This window comes from Labeo rohita, chromosome 19, assembly GCF_022985175.1.
Source record: "Labeo rohita strain BAU-BD-2019 chromosome 19, IGBB_LRoh.1.0, whole genome shotgun sequence".
NCBI classification, from domain to species: domain Eukaryota; kingdom Metazoa; phylum Chordata; class Actinopteri; order Cypriniformes; family Cyprinidae; genus Labeo; species Labeo rohita.
This window is the reverse complement of record NC_066887.1, coordinates 28,431,303-28,446,628: the sequence shown is the minus strand read 5'-3', so window position 1 is coordinate 28,446,628 and position 15,326 is coordinate 28,431,303. Positions and strand designations below refer to the sequence as shown.

General features: G+C 31.3%; 2 protein-coding genes across 3 annotated transcripts in view; one reads left to right on the top strand and one right to left on the bottom strand.

Moving 5' to 3' along the window:
* trappc9 (trafficking protein particle complex subunit 9) overlaps window positions 1-2,650 on the bottom strand; it is a 275,482-nt gene extending 272,832 nt beyond the window's left edge. For both annotated transcript variants that reach the window (XM_051136711.1, XM_051136712.1), the window contains exon 1: window positions 2,600-2,650. The gene's annotated coding sequence lies outside the window, so the exon portion shown is untranslated. The remainder of the gene's footprint in view (window positions 1-2,599) is intronic.
* A 1,215-nt stretch (window positions 2,651-3,865) lies between these two features.
* On the top strand, window positions 3,866-13,386 carry rragcb (Ras-related GTP binding Cb). Its single transcript, XM_051137559.1, has 7 exons — window positions 3,866-4,238; window positions 5,848-6,051; window positions 6,196-6,395; window positions 7,719-7,833; window positions 8,024-8,166; window positions 8,654-8,802; window positions 11,420-13,386. The coding sequence occupies exons 1-7, from the start codon at window positions 4,053-4,055 to the stop codon at window positions 11,596-11,598; spliced, it is 1,176 nt and encodes a 391-aa protein (XP_050993516.1). The 5' UTR covers window positions 3,866-4,052; the 3' UTR covers window positions 11,599-13,386.
* Window positions 13,387-15,326: the final 1,940 nt, after the last annotated feature.

The window sequence follows — 15,326 nt, the reverse complement described above, 5'->3', positions numbered from 1 at the left end:
TTAAAGGAGAAGTCGACTTCCAAAACAAAGATTCACATTTAATGTACTCACCCCCTTGTCATACTTCAGCTGTAAAAAAATTATATTTTTTGAGGAAAACATTTCAGGATTTTTCTCCATATAATGGACTGGTATGGTGCCCCGATTTTGAACTTCCAAAATGCAGTTTAAATGTGGCTTCAAACGATCCCAGCCGAGAAAGAAGGGTCTTATTTAGCGAAACGATTGGTTATTATCATTAAAAAAAATTTTTGAACTTTGTGAATTCTGACTCAAGACAGTTAAGTCAAAAAACTCATATTTTCTCCCTCAATTTCAAAAATCATTTCAAAATCATCCTACATCGCTGCAGAAGTACCGACACAGTCTTTGCAAAGTGAACATGCAAAGAAGATCAAACATCCTTAACAAAAAAGGTAAAACAGCGATATAGGATGATTTTGAAGTTGAGGGAGAACATGAGATGGGAGTTTTTCGACATACCCTAACTGTCATGAATCGGAAAAAAACAGTCCAGGCAGAGTAAAACAAGACGAGCGTTTGATATAAACAAGTATTGTATTATTTTTAATGAAAATAACCAATCGTTTTCGCTGGATAAGACCCTTTTTTCTCGACTGGGATCGTTTACAACTGCACGTGGGATCATTTGATGCCACATTTAAACTTCATTTTGGAAGTTCAAAATCAGGGCACCATAGCGGTCCATTATATGGAGAAAAATGCTGAAATGTTTTCCTCAAAAAACATACTTTCTTTACGACTGAAGAAAGAAAGACATGAACATCTTGGATGATAAGGGGGGTGATCACATTATATGTGAATCTTTGTTTTGGAAGTGGACTTCTCCTTTAATGTTTTGATGCCTGATATATTGTACATACACTACCAGTCAAAACTTTTTGAACAGTAAGATTTGTAATGTTTTTAGAGAATTTGCTCACCAAGCCTGCTTTTATTTGATCCAAAATACATTAAAAGCAGTAATATTTTGAAATATATTTACTATTAAAAATAACTGCTTTCTATTTGAATATATATTATAATGTAGCTTATTAATGTGATCTCAAAGCTAAATTTTAAGCATCATTACTCCAGTCTTCACTGTTCACTGTTTAAGAAACATTTTTTATTATTATTACTACCGATATTTTAAACAGTTGAGTACATTTTTTTTTTTCAGAATTCTTTGATGAATAGAAAGATGCAAAGATCAGCATTTATCTGAAATAAAAAGCTTTTTTTAACATTATATACTATACCATTCAAAAGCTTGGAGGGAGTGTAATTCTGGAAATTTTGGGGAAAAAAATACAGAAATGAATACTTTTATTTAGCATGGATGCTTTAAATTAATCAAAAGTGACAATAAAGACATTTATAATGTTATAAAAGATTTCTATTTCAGATACATGCTGTTCTTCTGAATTTTCTATTCATCAAAGAAAAATTAAAAAAAATTCTACTCAGCTGTTAATAATACATAATAATACATATTTTTAAGCAGCAGATCAGCATGTTAGAATGATTTCTGAAGGATCGTGTGACACTGAAGACTGGAGTAATGATGCTGAAAATTCAGCTTTGATCACAGGAACAAATTACATTTTAAAATATATTCAAATAGAAAGCTGTTATTTTAAATAGCAAAATAATTCCACGTTTTTACTGTTTTTGCTGTACTTTGGATCGCATAAATGCAAGCTTAGGGAGCAGAAGATACTTCTTTAAAAAACATTAAATATACTAAACTATACTAAATGTTCAAAAACTTTTGGTAGTGTGCTATTTTTAAAACAAGAGGTAAAATAGAAATGTATATTAAATAAGAAATTTAAATTACCAACCAAAGTAATTACTATATTTCTAATATACATACACTGGCAGCCCAAAATGTTTGGAATTATTAGGTTTTTTTTTTTTTTAAATGTGTCTGAAAAAAATTCTCTTTCACAAAGCTCACAAATGCTGCTCAAAAATGTAGTAAAAACAACATTTTGAAATATTATTATGCTGATAAATTATTAATTGTGGTTCGTATCAATGTTAAAAACAGATATTTATTGTAGTAATGTTCAGCGTGATAGAAATTAAAAAAGAAAAATATCCTACTAACATCAAAATACTGAATTAACTTCAGTAATTGTTTAAATAGCACAAGCAAAACAAACAATCCCAAAAACGTGTAATATTTTACACATTCGGGGCCATAAACTTGCTACGAAAAAAACATCAGTGCATTATAAAATCTAGCAATAAAAGCAAACAAAGCAAACAAACCAAACAGTCAAGTGTTTCAGCCTTGAACAAAACCTTAATGCGTTCCTTATTAAATTAATCTTATTTCCTAAAACATCTATCGTTGTTTGTTTATTCAAAATAACATATTTGTACAACATATGTGTTTGTTTTGGTCTGATTTCAAAAGCGTGTTTGAATGAAACATCTTCAAATTTATCAGCAGATATCAATGTGACAACAGCGTATTAACGTCCGATATAAAACCCACAACAAAAAGAGTAAAATGTATTCTAATGTAACACTGACAAAATAATCACATCCTTCTAAAATATGTTTGTAAACGCTTGTTTTTACTCACAAACGCTCTTCCTGTCTACACTGCTGCGGCTGCTTCTTCTGCTAATGTCTGTCAGTGAGAAACGTGTGACTCATACATGCGTTTATAAGCGCCCCCTATTGGATGAGCTCCAAAAATAAAAAAATAAAAATAAAATAAAATAAAATAAAATAAAATAAAATAAAATAAAATAAAATAAAATAAAATAAAATAAAATAAAATAAAATTGTATGTTTAACATCTACAGGAAATTGCCAGTCAAAAGTTTTTGAACAGTACGATTTTAAATGTTTTTTTTAAAAAAGTCTCCTCTGCTCATTAAAATGCATAAAATAAAAAAAAATGAAAAATATTTAAAAATAACTATAATAAACTATAATAAACTGCTTTCTATGTTAACATTTTTTTTTAATGTAATTTATTCATGTGATCAAAGATACATTTTCAGCATTTTTTTTTTTTTTTTTTTTTTTTTTGCTGTTTAAGAAACAATCTTTTATAATAATTATCAATATTTTAAAAAACCAAGAACATTTTTCTTTTTCTTTTTCAGGATTATTTGATGAAGAAAAAGGTCCAAAGATCAGCATTTTTCTGAAATTAAAAGAAAAAAATTGTAAAAAGCTTTTTTGGGGAAGAAATTATAGAAATTAATACTTTTATTTAGCAAGAAAGCTTTAAATGGATCAAAAGTGATGATAAAGACATTTATAATGTAACAAAAGACTTCTATTTCAGATAAATGCTGTTCTTCTGAACTTTCAATTTATCAAAGAAAGCTGAACTAATTCTACTCAGCAGTTTTCAACATAATAATAATAATAACAATAATAAATGTTTTTTGAGCAGCAAATCCGAATATTAGAATGATTTCTGAAAGATCGTGTGACTGGAGTCATACTGCTAAAAATTCAGCTTTGAAATCACAAGAATAAAATACATTTTAAAATATACTCAAATAGAAAACAGTTATTTAAAATAGCAAAAATATTTTACATTTTTACTGTACTTTGTAGCAAATAAATGCAGGCTTGGTGAGCAGAAGAGACTTCTTTGAAAAAAAAAAAAAAAAAAAACTTTTGGTAGTGTACATGTTTAGAATAAAAAAAACGTTGTTGAGCCCGCTAATAGCATATTTCATCGCCTTTCACACATATCATATATTCAGAAAATGTTTCCAAAATGTAGGCGAGAAGCTGATCATCTCAGAGACTGCTCCACTCAGAGGCCTCCCTCACACGGTAGACCTTTCTGTTTGCCTGCAGGCGTTCCTCGTCTGCGTCTGTCATATGATCAGCTTCCCGTTTGTTTGTGTTCATGCAGAAAGCTAACCGCTTCCCACTATGAAACCTCCTCGTCTGTATCCAAACTAAACCTGTAATCCACACCGATCCCACCTCAATCACTCAAACAAAGCCTACAGAGTCCACACAGACAGATCAGAGGGATTAAAAGCTTTCAAAACAGGGTTATAATGTCGATCGAGTACGAGGAGCAGCTAGCCGGAAGCCTGGTGGACTCTTTTCCTAAAGATTTCGGCTACGGCGTGGAAAACATGGATATGATGCAGGAAAACCTGGAAAACTCGCCGTCTGCAGACAATAAACCCAGAATCCTGCTGATGGGACTGAGGCGCAGCGGGAAATCCTCCATCCAGAAGGTCAGATCCCTTTGGGATACAGCATTGCACTAACAATAAAAGTAACCATGGTAAAGCCTTGGATTTGGACACTACTGATATGATAATACCACGCTGTTCTATTAAGTACCTGTATGTACAAACTGTTACAAAAACGTACTTTGGCAGTACCGTGGTACAATAATGATACCAGATGGTAGTATTTGACGTATGCCGTGGTACGTACAAAAATACCATGGTGCATGTTCAAAAATATGATATTACCACGGTTCCATAGTGCCATAGTAACAACAAACTGGACGTGTGATACCATGGTATTATTGGAAGTATCGGGGAGTACCATAAAATACAGTTGTATATGAATTTCACTGCTATGGTATGTTTAGACGTACCACAGTATTACCGTCACTGTACTATAGTACTGCCAGTGCTTGTTTTTAGGGACAGTACGTTTTTTAGTCATTTTTTGTAGGTGTAACCATTATAGCAGTGTATTAAAACATGGTATCACCATTTTAATTAATATTTTTGTATTTATTATTACAAATCTATATTATATATAAAACATTGTGTGTATGTATATATATATATATGTATGTATGTATGTATGTGTGTGTGTGTGTGTGTGTGTGTGTGTGTGTGTGTGTGTGACCCTGGACCACAAAACCAGTCATAAATGTAAATTTATTGAAACTGAGATTTATACATCATCTGAAAGCTGAATAAATAAGTTTTCTATTGATGTATGGTTTTTAGAAAATGACAATATTTGGCCGAAATACAACTATTTGAAAATCTGGAATCTGAGGGTGCAAAAAAATGTAAATATTGAGAAAATCACCTTTAAAGTTGTCCAAATGAAGTTCATAGCAATGCATATTACTAATCAAAAATTAAGTTTTGATATATTTACGGTAGGAAATTTACAAAATATCTTCATGGAACATGATCTTTACTTAATATCCTAATGATTTTTGGCATAAAAGTAAAATCGATAAATTTGACACATCCAATGTATTTTTGGCTATTTCTACAAATATACCTGTGCAAAATAAGACTGGTTTTGTCGTCCAGGGTCACATATATATATATATATATATATATATATATACATATATATATGTATATGTTGATTCAAGTCAACATTAAATTCATAAATTCATATTGAAATAACTGAAATGAATTATTTCATAATTTCATTAATAATTGAAATAAATGTTAAATTCATATTGAATAAATTCAATTTATTTTGTTAGCAAACTTCTCTGATCAGTATATCCATGTTGTTGCGTAAAAGGAAAAATGTGAATTTCTTCATATTTTTTTAATAGACCATCTACTGATTCTGCTGACATAACCACGTGAAATGCATTTCAAATATTGCTTCATGTTACAAAAAACAAAAACAAAAAAACATTTCCCTATATTGTTAAGTAACATTTAATGCTGCTTAAAATTCTTTGTCCACTGGAACTAATATATTTTTGGAAATAATATATTTGTAATTGAGTTTATAAGATGGTTTCATCTCTGTGTGAGCCTTGTGTTTATAATTGAACAAGGAACAAATCAGATACGTTTACAATATCCGTATGCATTTTCACTTATAGTTTAATGTTGTGAATCTCAGGTGGTGTTTCATAAGATGTCCCCGAACGAGACGCTCTTCCTGGAGAGTACTAACAAGATCTACAAGGATGATATCTCTGGCAGCTCTTTTGTGAACTTTCACATATGGGACTTTCCAGGTCAGGTGGACTTTTTCGACCCCACATTCGATTACGAGATGATTTTCAGAGGCACCGGCGCATTAATTTTCGTCATTGATGCTCAGGTGAGCCGACATCAGCGAAATATGAGGATTCTGAGAGTGTTGTATAATATGCTTACTTTCATTTTTAAATGTTCAGCATGGAATTTGGCCCCACGCCTGGCAAAGAATTTGTGTTATCTTATTGTTGTGTCTCTATCTTTGTAGGATGATTATGTAGAAGCATTAGGCCGGCTACATCTGACAGTGTCACGGGCATTCAGAGTGAACCCAGAGATCAATTTTGAGGTGTTTATACACAAGGTGGACGGTTTATCAGACGATCATAAGATAGAGACACAGAGAGACATTCATCAGAGGGCTAATGATGATCTAGCTGACGCCAGTCTGGAAAAGCTTCACCTCAGGTTGGTCATGCTCATCCTAAAGCCGGATCAATTTGCTATGACGCAAAAGCGTGTTTGGTAGAACTATGTTGTGCTTTTAGATGGGCTACAATGACGTTTAAATGGGTAAACAGTGTTGTTATTGTTAAAACTAAAACTATTAAAACTATTTTTTTATTAATTGCAAAAAAGGTGAAATAAAACAAAATATAAATATTAGATTAAAAAAAAATTAAAATTAAGGAATGAAATAAAAATAATTTAAGTTGAAGTACTAAAATTACTAAAACTAAAACTGAAAATAAATTAAGGTTAGAAATATTAAAAAGAACAAATAAAAGTAACAAAACCACATAACAAAATAACAATCTTAAATTAAAAATGGAAACTGAAATGAAAATATAAAAATAAATTGTGAAATAAAACAAAATATAATTATTAGATAAAAAAATTAAATAAAAATAAAAAATAAGAACTAAAATTACTAAAATGAAAAATAAATTTAAATAGAAATATTAAAAAGAACAAATAAAATTAACAAAACCACATAACAAAATAACAATCTTAAATTAAAAATTGAAACTGAAATGAAAATATAAAAATAAATTGTGAAAAAAGGTGAAATAAAACAAAATATAATTATTAGATAAAAAATAAAATGAAATGAAATAAAAATAAAAAATAAGTACTAAAAAAAAAAAAATAAATTGAAGTAGAAATATTAAAAAGATCAAATAAAAGTAACAAAAGCATAACAAATTAAAAATTAAAACTGAAAATATAAAAATAAAAACTAATACAAAATATGGATAAATTCTATGATTAGTATATCAATAATACCAAAATAACACTGGTACTAAAAGCAATACATTCTGCTAATATCAAATTTCTCTTTTTATTTTTATTAGAAGGAAGATGCATGGTAATTTTATTGATCAAGCCTATATTATGTCAAAATGAACCTATATAATTCCTTAACAAATATCTCTTATGTATTCACCAGTGTAAGTTATTATTTTTATTTATTTATTTTTTTACAATATTTGATTGTAAATATTGCAATATTTACCAGTATTATCAGGGTCTACTTTTCTTTGCCCAAACAAACCCTGTTGGATAAAATTAAGTCTCATTCTACACTTTTCTGATATACTCAAAATATGTCACATTATGCAAGTTCAATATGTTTATGTTGTTTTAAAAATGTTATTATTTCAATATAATTAGTATTTTTTTATTTTAATTTCTCTCTTTGTTTAAAGTTCTTTTTCTGGCATTTCTGGATGAAATTTGTTATATGAAGTGATATATTAACAAGGAATATTTCTCTTTATTTGTTCTCAGTTTCTATCTCACCAGCATCTATGATCACTCAATATTTGAGGCCTTCAGTAAGGTGGTCCAGAAACTCATCCCTCAACTGCCCACTCTGGAAAACCTCCTCAACATATTCATTTCTGTATGTGCACAGCTGTGTACCCTCATCTTTCTTCTTTAAATTAAGAAATGTCTCTCTCCAATTCTAGAGTGAAACCTGAGCGAGATTCCATTTGTACTGTACTTAGTCTAGTCAAAATCTATAGTATCTAAATACGAGTCAAATAACAATTTACTAAGTGCATATTTGTCAATATAATGTTCCGTTACAGAATTCTGGGATTGAGAAAGCATTCCTGTTCGATGTGGTGAGTAAGATCTACATCGCCACAGACAGCTCTCCGGTAGACATGCAGTCGTACGAGCTCTGCTGCGACATGATCGATGTTGTCATTGACGTCTCATGTATTTACGGGTGAGAAACTGTGATGCAATCCTCAAAAAAATAACTACTGTTCAAAAGTTTATGGTTGATAATATATATATTTTTTATGTTTCTGAAAGACGACTTTTATGCTCACCAAGGCTACATTTTTTTTAAGCAAACAAACAGTTAAAAACAGAAATATTGTGAAATATTAATAATTTGAGTAACTGTTTTCTATTTTAAAAATAATTTATTTTTGCAATGTAAAGCTAACTTTTTATGACCCTTCAGAAATCATTCTAATATGCCAATTTGCTGCTCAAGACATTTCTTATCATCAATGTTGAAAACAAGTCATTTTTGATCAGATTAATGTGTCCTTGTTGAATAAGTGTTAATTTCTTTAAAAATATTGATTTGATTGATTTTGTATCCTTTTATCATGCTGACTGTACACGATGCAAGATAAATGTAATATATAGTGTTCTCTATTATGTATTAGACGTTTTTTAATCCATTTATTGAATGTTTTTAGCCTAAAAGACGACAGCAATGGTAATGCTTATGATAAAGAGTCTCTGGCCATCATAAAGTTGAACAACACCACAGTGCTTTACCTGAAGGAGGTCACCAAGTTCCTGGCTCTGGTCTGCATCTTGAGAGAAGAGAGCTTTGAGAGAAAAGGTACAGACATTTGACATGATCATCCGCTGTAGAATATCAATCAGTATTTTGTTGACTTGGGTGAAGGGAAAGTGTCATGTAGAACCATTTTTGGAACACTTTAGTGAACAGTTCCTAAAAAAAAAAAGTTCAAAAATCTATAGAATCTGTTCCCTGTAAAGAAACTTTTGTGGAATGGAAAGGTTCCATGGTTTTTAAAGTTGTTCATTGAGCCACAGATGCAAACAGTGTCAAATCAACCAAAATTCAAAAACATCCCTTGCTCAAATTTTTGATTTTGCTATTATTGTTTCTGAGCAAAGATGTACAGTATTTAAAGCCAAAATATTAAATATCATGGATGAATATTTACTGAGTAATCCACCGTTATGTAGAGGGGGATCAAAATGGCAATTTTCACCTTAAAATGGTTAAAAATGACTTTAGAAAGATGGCAGCATCATAATGTTATTTTTACACAGAGATTGGTAGGTTTGTTAGTAAAATCTGTTGATTTTAGCAATCTTTGTTGCATTATGTGCCAGTGGTGACCATTCAAAAATGGGGAAGCAGCACTTTTCAAGATTTTCTCCAAAGTTTGCATGCCTGTAACTCAAGAAGTATTAAAAATATCTTGATGCTTTTTTAGATATTGGGCCTTAAAGCAGAAGTCCACTTCCAAAACAAAGATTCACGTTTAATGTACTCACCCCCTGTCATCCAAGATGTTCATGTTTTTCTTTCTTCAGTCGTAAAGATTATAAAATTATGTTTTTTGAGAAAAACATTTCTGCCTTTTTCTTCATATAATGGACTGATATGGTGCCCGAGTTTAAACTTGCAAAATGCAGTTTAAATGCAGCTTCAAACGATCCCAAATGTGGTTGATCCCAGCTGAAGAAGAAGGGTGTTATCTAGCAAAACGATTGCTTATTTTCATAAAAAAAATACAATTTAAATACTTTTTAATCTTAAATGCTTGTCTTGCCTTTCTCTCCCTGAACTCTGTGTATTCTAACTCAAGACAGTTAGGGTATGTCGAAAAACTCTGACCATATTTTCTCCCTCAACTTCAGAAATCATTTCAAAATCATCCTACATCGCTGCAGAAGTACCGACACAGTCTTTGCAAAGTGAACATGCAAAGAAGATCAAACGCCCTTAAAAAAAGGTAAAACAATGATATAGGATGATTTTGAAGTTGAGGGAGAACATGAGATGACAGTTTTTTAACATACCCTAACTGCCATGAACCGGAAAAAAACAGTCCAGGCAGAGTAAAACAAGACGAGCGTTTGTCATTAAAAAGTATATAAATTGTATTATTTTTATTAAAACCGATCGTTTCGCTAGATAAGACCCTTCTTTCTCGGCTGGGATCGTTAACAACCGCATTTGGGATTTTGCATTTCAATTTTCCTCAAAAAGCAATTTCTTTACGACTGAAGAAATAAAGACATGAACATTGTGGATGACAATGGGGTGAGTAAATTATTTGCAAATTGTTGTTCTGGAAGTGGACTCCTTTAACAAACTTTCCTTTTGGCATCTTTATTTTTAATTGTTTTGAGACAGGGAAACAAGATACAATTCTAATTTCAACATTATTTCTTTTTTCTTTCTTTCTTCAGACATTGTTCTGTAAATTAAAATAAATATCAGCTGTACACAAAGTGACCAAAATATGGTTTTCGACCACTGGAAACGGGTAATATTCAAAAAATTTGGACATGGAGCCTCATTGAGACCCCCATATCTCTGGGACTGAATGATGTAGGGCCTTGAAAATTTAGATTCCAAAAGAAATATTTATTATCAACTAGAATCTCAAATAATATTGCAATATCTTCAATACTTCTTGAGTTATAGGCACACAAACTTTGGAAAAAAGAATATTTATGGCACTCACACAAGTATATATTTAATGCAGTTGTTTTGACAGAAAGAAAGGAGATATATCTTTAGTTTCAACATTATTTGTTCTTCAGACATTCCTCTTTAAAAGAAAAGAAGTATCATATTTTTGCAACGTGACCCACATTTGGTTTTTGGCTGCTGAAAATGTGTATATTTTAACATTTACTTGTTAAACATACATATTAAAATTCCAATATCTCTGGAGCCAAATCTCATAGGGAAATAAAGATACCAAAGGAAAGTTTGTTAAGACCCAATATCTAAAAGAGTATTAAGATATCTTTAATACTTCTTGAGTTACAGGCATGCAAACTTCAGAGAAAATCTTGAAAAAAGTGCTGTTTCCCCATTTTTGAATGCTCACCACTGGCACATAATGCAACAAAGATTGCTAAAGTCAACAGATTTTACTAACAGACCTACCAATCTCTGTGTAAAAATAATATTATCATGCTGTCATCTTTCTGAAGACATTTTTACCCCCCTGTAATTCAATTTGTGAAAACTGCTATCTTGACCACTTTACAAAATAGTAGATTTCTCAGTAAATATTCATCCATGAATGAAAAGCCAATATCTTTCTTAAGAAAAAAAAAATATTAGCAAAATCAAAAATTTGAATGCGTGACCTCTAGTTGAGCTGTCACGGAATGACCCTAAAGTGTTACTTAAAAACGTCTCTTGCAATTCTAAACATTGCTCATGCCTTCATCTTCAACAGGTTTGATAGACTACAACTTTCACTGCTTTCGAAAGGCCATCCACGAGGTATTTGAGGTAAGCGGCTCCTCCACCCAGAGGACAGGAGCGGTGCAGTCCAGCCCCCCCAGCAGCAGCGGCAACGGCCTGTCCCGACTCAAATCCGCAGCGCTGAACGGTACACCCAGAAGCCTGGTTTAACCCAGGACACACGGACCTCTAAGAACACAGGGCCTTTACACTAGTGCGCTGAACGTGCGCTAACGTACACGTGAGATTACTGGACCGTTTCTCTAGTTACACCTGCTGTTCCAGGACCTGAGAGACACAACAGGACACTCACACAGGACAGACTACATTGCTGCTTTTTTATGATATTTTGGTGTGTGTGTGTGTGTGTGTGTGTGTGTGTGTGAGAGAGAGAGAGAGAGAGAGAGAGAGATTGTGTGCGAATGCAGCATCAGCTGTTATAATGGGGAAGAGGGGAAAACTTTAGTTTAGCCAACAGAATGAGGCACAGTGAAATGGTCGAGAATTGTACTAAAGTGTCACACTGAGCAAATAAAGTCTCAAAACTAGTGAGCTGCCTAACCTTTTTTATATCTTTGTGTTTATGGCGGCCAAACGTGCTGTCTAGGTAGGGCGCTCACTAAGTTTTGAGGCACATCCCACTTTTTAAAGGTTTGAGGGTGAATTTTACAAGGAGAAACATTTTCAAGTGACATTTCACAAACAAATCGAAATGGGAAAAAAGTTTGAATGAAATTAAGCCTATTTTTAGGTGCATTAAAAATGTTTAAATTGTGATAAAACACATTTTGCCTAAATTCTCATTTTTGTAATAGGTCAGAAAATTCTATTTTTATTTTTTTACTATTATTATTATTATTATTATTATTATTATTATTATTATTTTGTAATTCTCAAATTTTCTCGATTTTCATTACTTTAATGCAGTATTTTAATTGTATTACAGTAAAATAGAATATTGAATAAGTAATGACATTTTTCACATTTTTAAATGTTTTTTTGTTTTTTTTTGAATTACCGTAATAAGAAATTGGGTGAAATGTAGTTACATTTGTTTAATGTGAAAATGTAAACATAAAAATAGGCTTCATTCATTTTAAGCATTATATTTCCTATTTCTTTCTTTTGATTCTGGGGTAAAATGTGACTTGGACATGTTAGATACACCAATGAAACAAATCTTCACTCCTTTTTGTAGCAAAATTCCCAGACCAAACGCTCTTTAAGATTCCAGTTGTTAATGTTGGCCTGTGTTGTGATTGTGTTGGCTGTCGCTGTTATTTACTCCTGACACAAGGAGAAAAATAAAGGGAGAAAAGGCTAAAGGCGTTTGTGAACGTCATCATGTCTCTGTGAACTGCCTTACAGTGACATAAATCACAGGGAGTTTTTTTTTTCCTTAGGAATGTAAGCTTTTCCTGCCAAATTATCCCATGTTTTAATTGGAAATGAAAGTAATCTGGGAAACAAGCATCGGCCCAGACTAACAGGAAGCGTGTATTTTGCCAAAAATGCTTCTTTCTAAATTCCGATATGCTGAGAATACAGAATAATGAAACTTCAGTTTGTTAAACTAGTGATTAAAGGTATTACGTATTCATATGTGAAGTCCCAGGGTCTAAAAATAACCCTTTTTCCTTTTTTATATTACATGATTCATTATTATATTCTCAAAAATTCCCCTTTCTTGAATGGATATAATGAGGGCTTGTGTGTGTGTGTGTGTGTGTGTGTAAGAGATTTACTGCTGAGTGTGATTGTGTTGAATGATGATTGTTAGTGATTGTTGTGTGTGTTTATCTTTCTTTTTTCTAATAAAGTGTAAAAGAATAAGATATTAATTTTTGTGATTGAACTATAAAGATTATTACTTGTAAGATACCAAGAAAATGAGAATTGTTTACTTATGGTATATTTTGTCTCAGAGCACGCTGATAAATTAAAGCTATATTCATTTGAGTCCAGGTCTCTCATTTGTCTGTACAATTGTGGCACTGCGTGTGTGTGTGTTGCTTGTTTCACCTCTAGATGTCGCTGTCTGTCAGGATGAAGATTTACCAAACTGAAGCGCAAGCAGGAACTAAAAATATCATTTTGAAGAAAAAAGAACAGTATATAAATAATCTAATCAGAATTTAGACCTAGAACTGTTTGTTAATAAGTTAATTTCTTATACATTTATAATGTAAAAATCAACATTTGTTAAATCTTAAGGTTTTCTGCAGGTCTTAAGTCTTTGTGATATTACAAATGTGGGCCTTAAAACTTCCTAAATCAAAGCTGAAAAATCTTTCAAGTCATGGCATTAAATTTTGCATGCATGGCAAAAAAAGCTTCCTCAGACTTTCAGTTTTGATCTCCAATGCAAATTTCTGAACATCCTTAAATCAAGATTTATCTGAGATGCAAAATGAGGATATGAAGTCTTGAAGATATGAAGTATTTTCTGAGGAACTGAATAAAATGAAATGACTAGGTTTAAAAGAACAAACATCTGTTAATGTCAAACCTGTTTTCGCTTCGAATTAAGTTGATTTTTTGAGCTTACTGGCAGATATTTATGGGAGCCCGTTTCCGCCAATAAATACAAAATTTTAAAAAATGGTTATTGTGACTTTTAATCTCACAATTTTTATTTTTGTACAAACTCACAAATTCAGATTTGCAAGATAAAAACTCAGATATAAACTCAAAATTCTGAATTTTTTTCTCAAAAACTCGCAACAGCGAGGTATAAAGTCAGAATTGTGAGATATAAACTCACAAATCTGACTTTTTTCTCAGAATTGTAAGATAAAAACTTGTAAGATAAAAAAAGATGTGAACTCACAATTCTAAATTTTTCTCAAAATTGCCTTATATAAACGCAATTGCGAGTTATGAAGTCAGAATTGCAAAATAAAAATTCACAAATCTGACTTTTTTCTCAGAATTGCATGATGTAAACTCAATTGTGAGTATATATATCAAGCAATTCTGAGACATAAAGTCAGAATTGCGAGAAAAAGTTGCAATTTCAAGTTGTAAAGTTAGAATTGTTAGATATAAACTCACAATTCTGACTTTTTTTCTTAGAATTTCAAGATATAAACTCACACTTGTGAGAAATAAAGTCAGAATTGCGAGATAAAAACTCGCAACTGAGAGTTATAAAGTCAGAATTGTGAGATATAAATTCACAAATCCGACTTTTTTCTCAGAATCATGTGATATAAACAGAAGTGAGAAATAAAGTCAGAATTACGTGATAAAATTTCGCAATTGAATTGAATCAGAATTGATATAAACTCAAATCAATTTTTTTTTCAGAATTGTGTGATATAAACTCAATTGTTAGTATATATCATGCAATTCTGAGAAATAAAGTCAAAACTGCAGAATAAAAACTCGCAATTGCGAGTTATAAAGTCAAAATTGCAAGATATAAACTCACAATTGCAAGAAATAAAGTCAGAATTGCAAGATAAATACGCACCACTCACGAGTTTACATCTCACAATTCTGACTTTTTTCTCACAATTCTGACTTTTTTTATAAAGTTATAAATTGTTATAAAGTCCAATTCTGAGGCGGAAAAAAGACTGATGATTACAGAAAGATAGAATGATTACAGAATTGCAAATTTATATCTCAGAATTCTGACTTTATAACTCGCAATTGCTCATTCACATCAATTCTGAGAAAAAAGTCACAATTGCGAGTTTGTATCAGAATTGTTTGTATCAGAAAAGTCACAATTACCTTTTTTTATTTTTATTCAGTGGTGGAGATGGGCTTCTATAGATATTTGTTTTTGTTTTAATTATACACTTACAACATTTTGATCATAAAAATTCCACTGTTGTGTCATTTTGGCGCTCAAGTTAATGTCTTCGGACATTGCACTGGAAAACAAGACA

What these genes read in the sequence shown, in the direction of transcription:
- rragcb (XM_051137559.1), top strand. Translation starts at nt 4,053, where the DNA reads ATGTCGATCGAGTACGAGGAGCAGCTAGCCGGAAGCCTGGTGGACTCT. An exon ending in GGAAATCCTCCATCCAGAAG is followed by an intron (nt 4,239 to 5,847) that starts GTCAGATCCCTT and finishes TGTGAATCTCAG; the next exon opens with GTGGTGTTTCATAAGATGTC. An exon ending in TCCTCAACATATTCATTTCT is followed by an intron (nt 7,834 to 8,023) that starts GTATGTGCACAG and finishes GTTCCGTTACAG; the next exon opens with AATTCTGGGATTGAGAAAGC.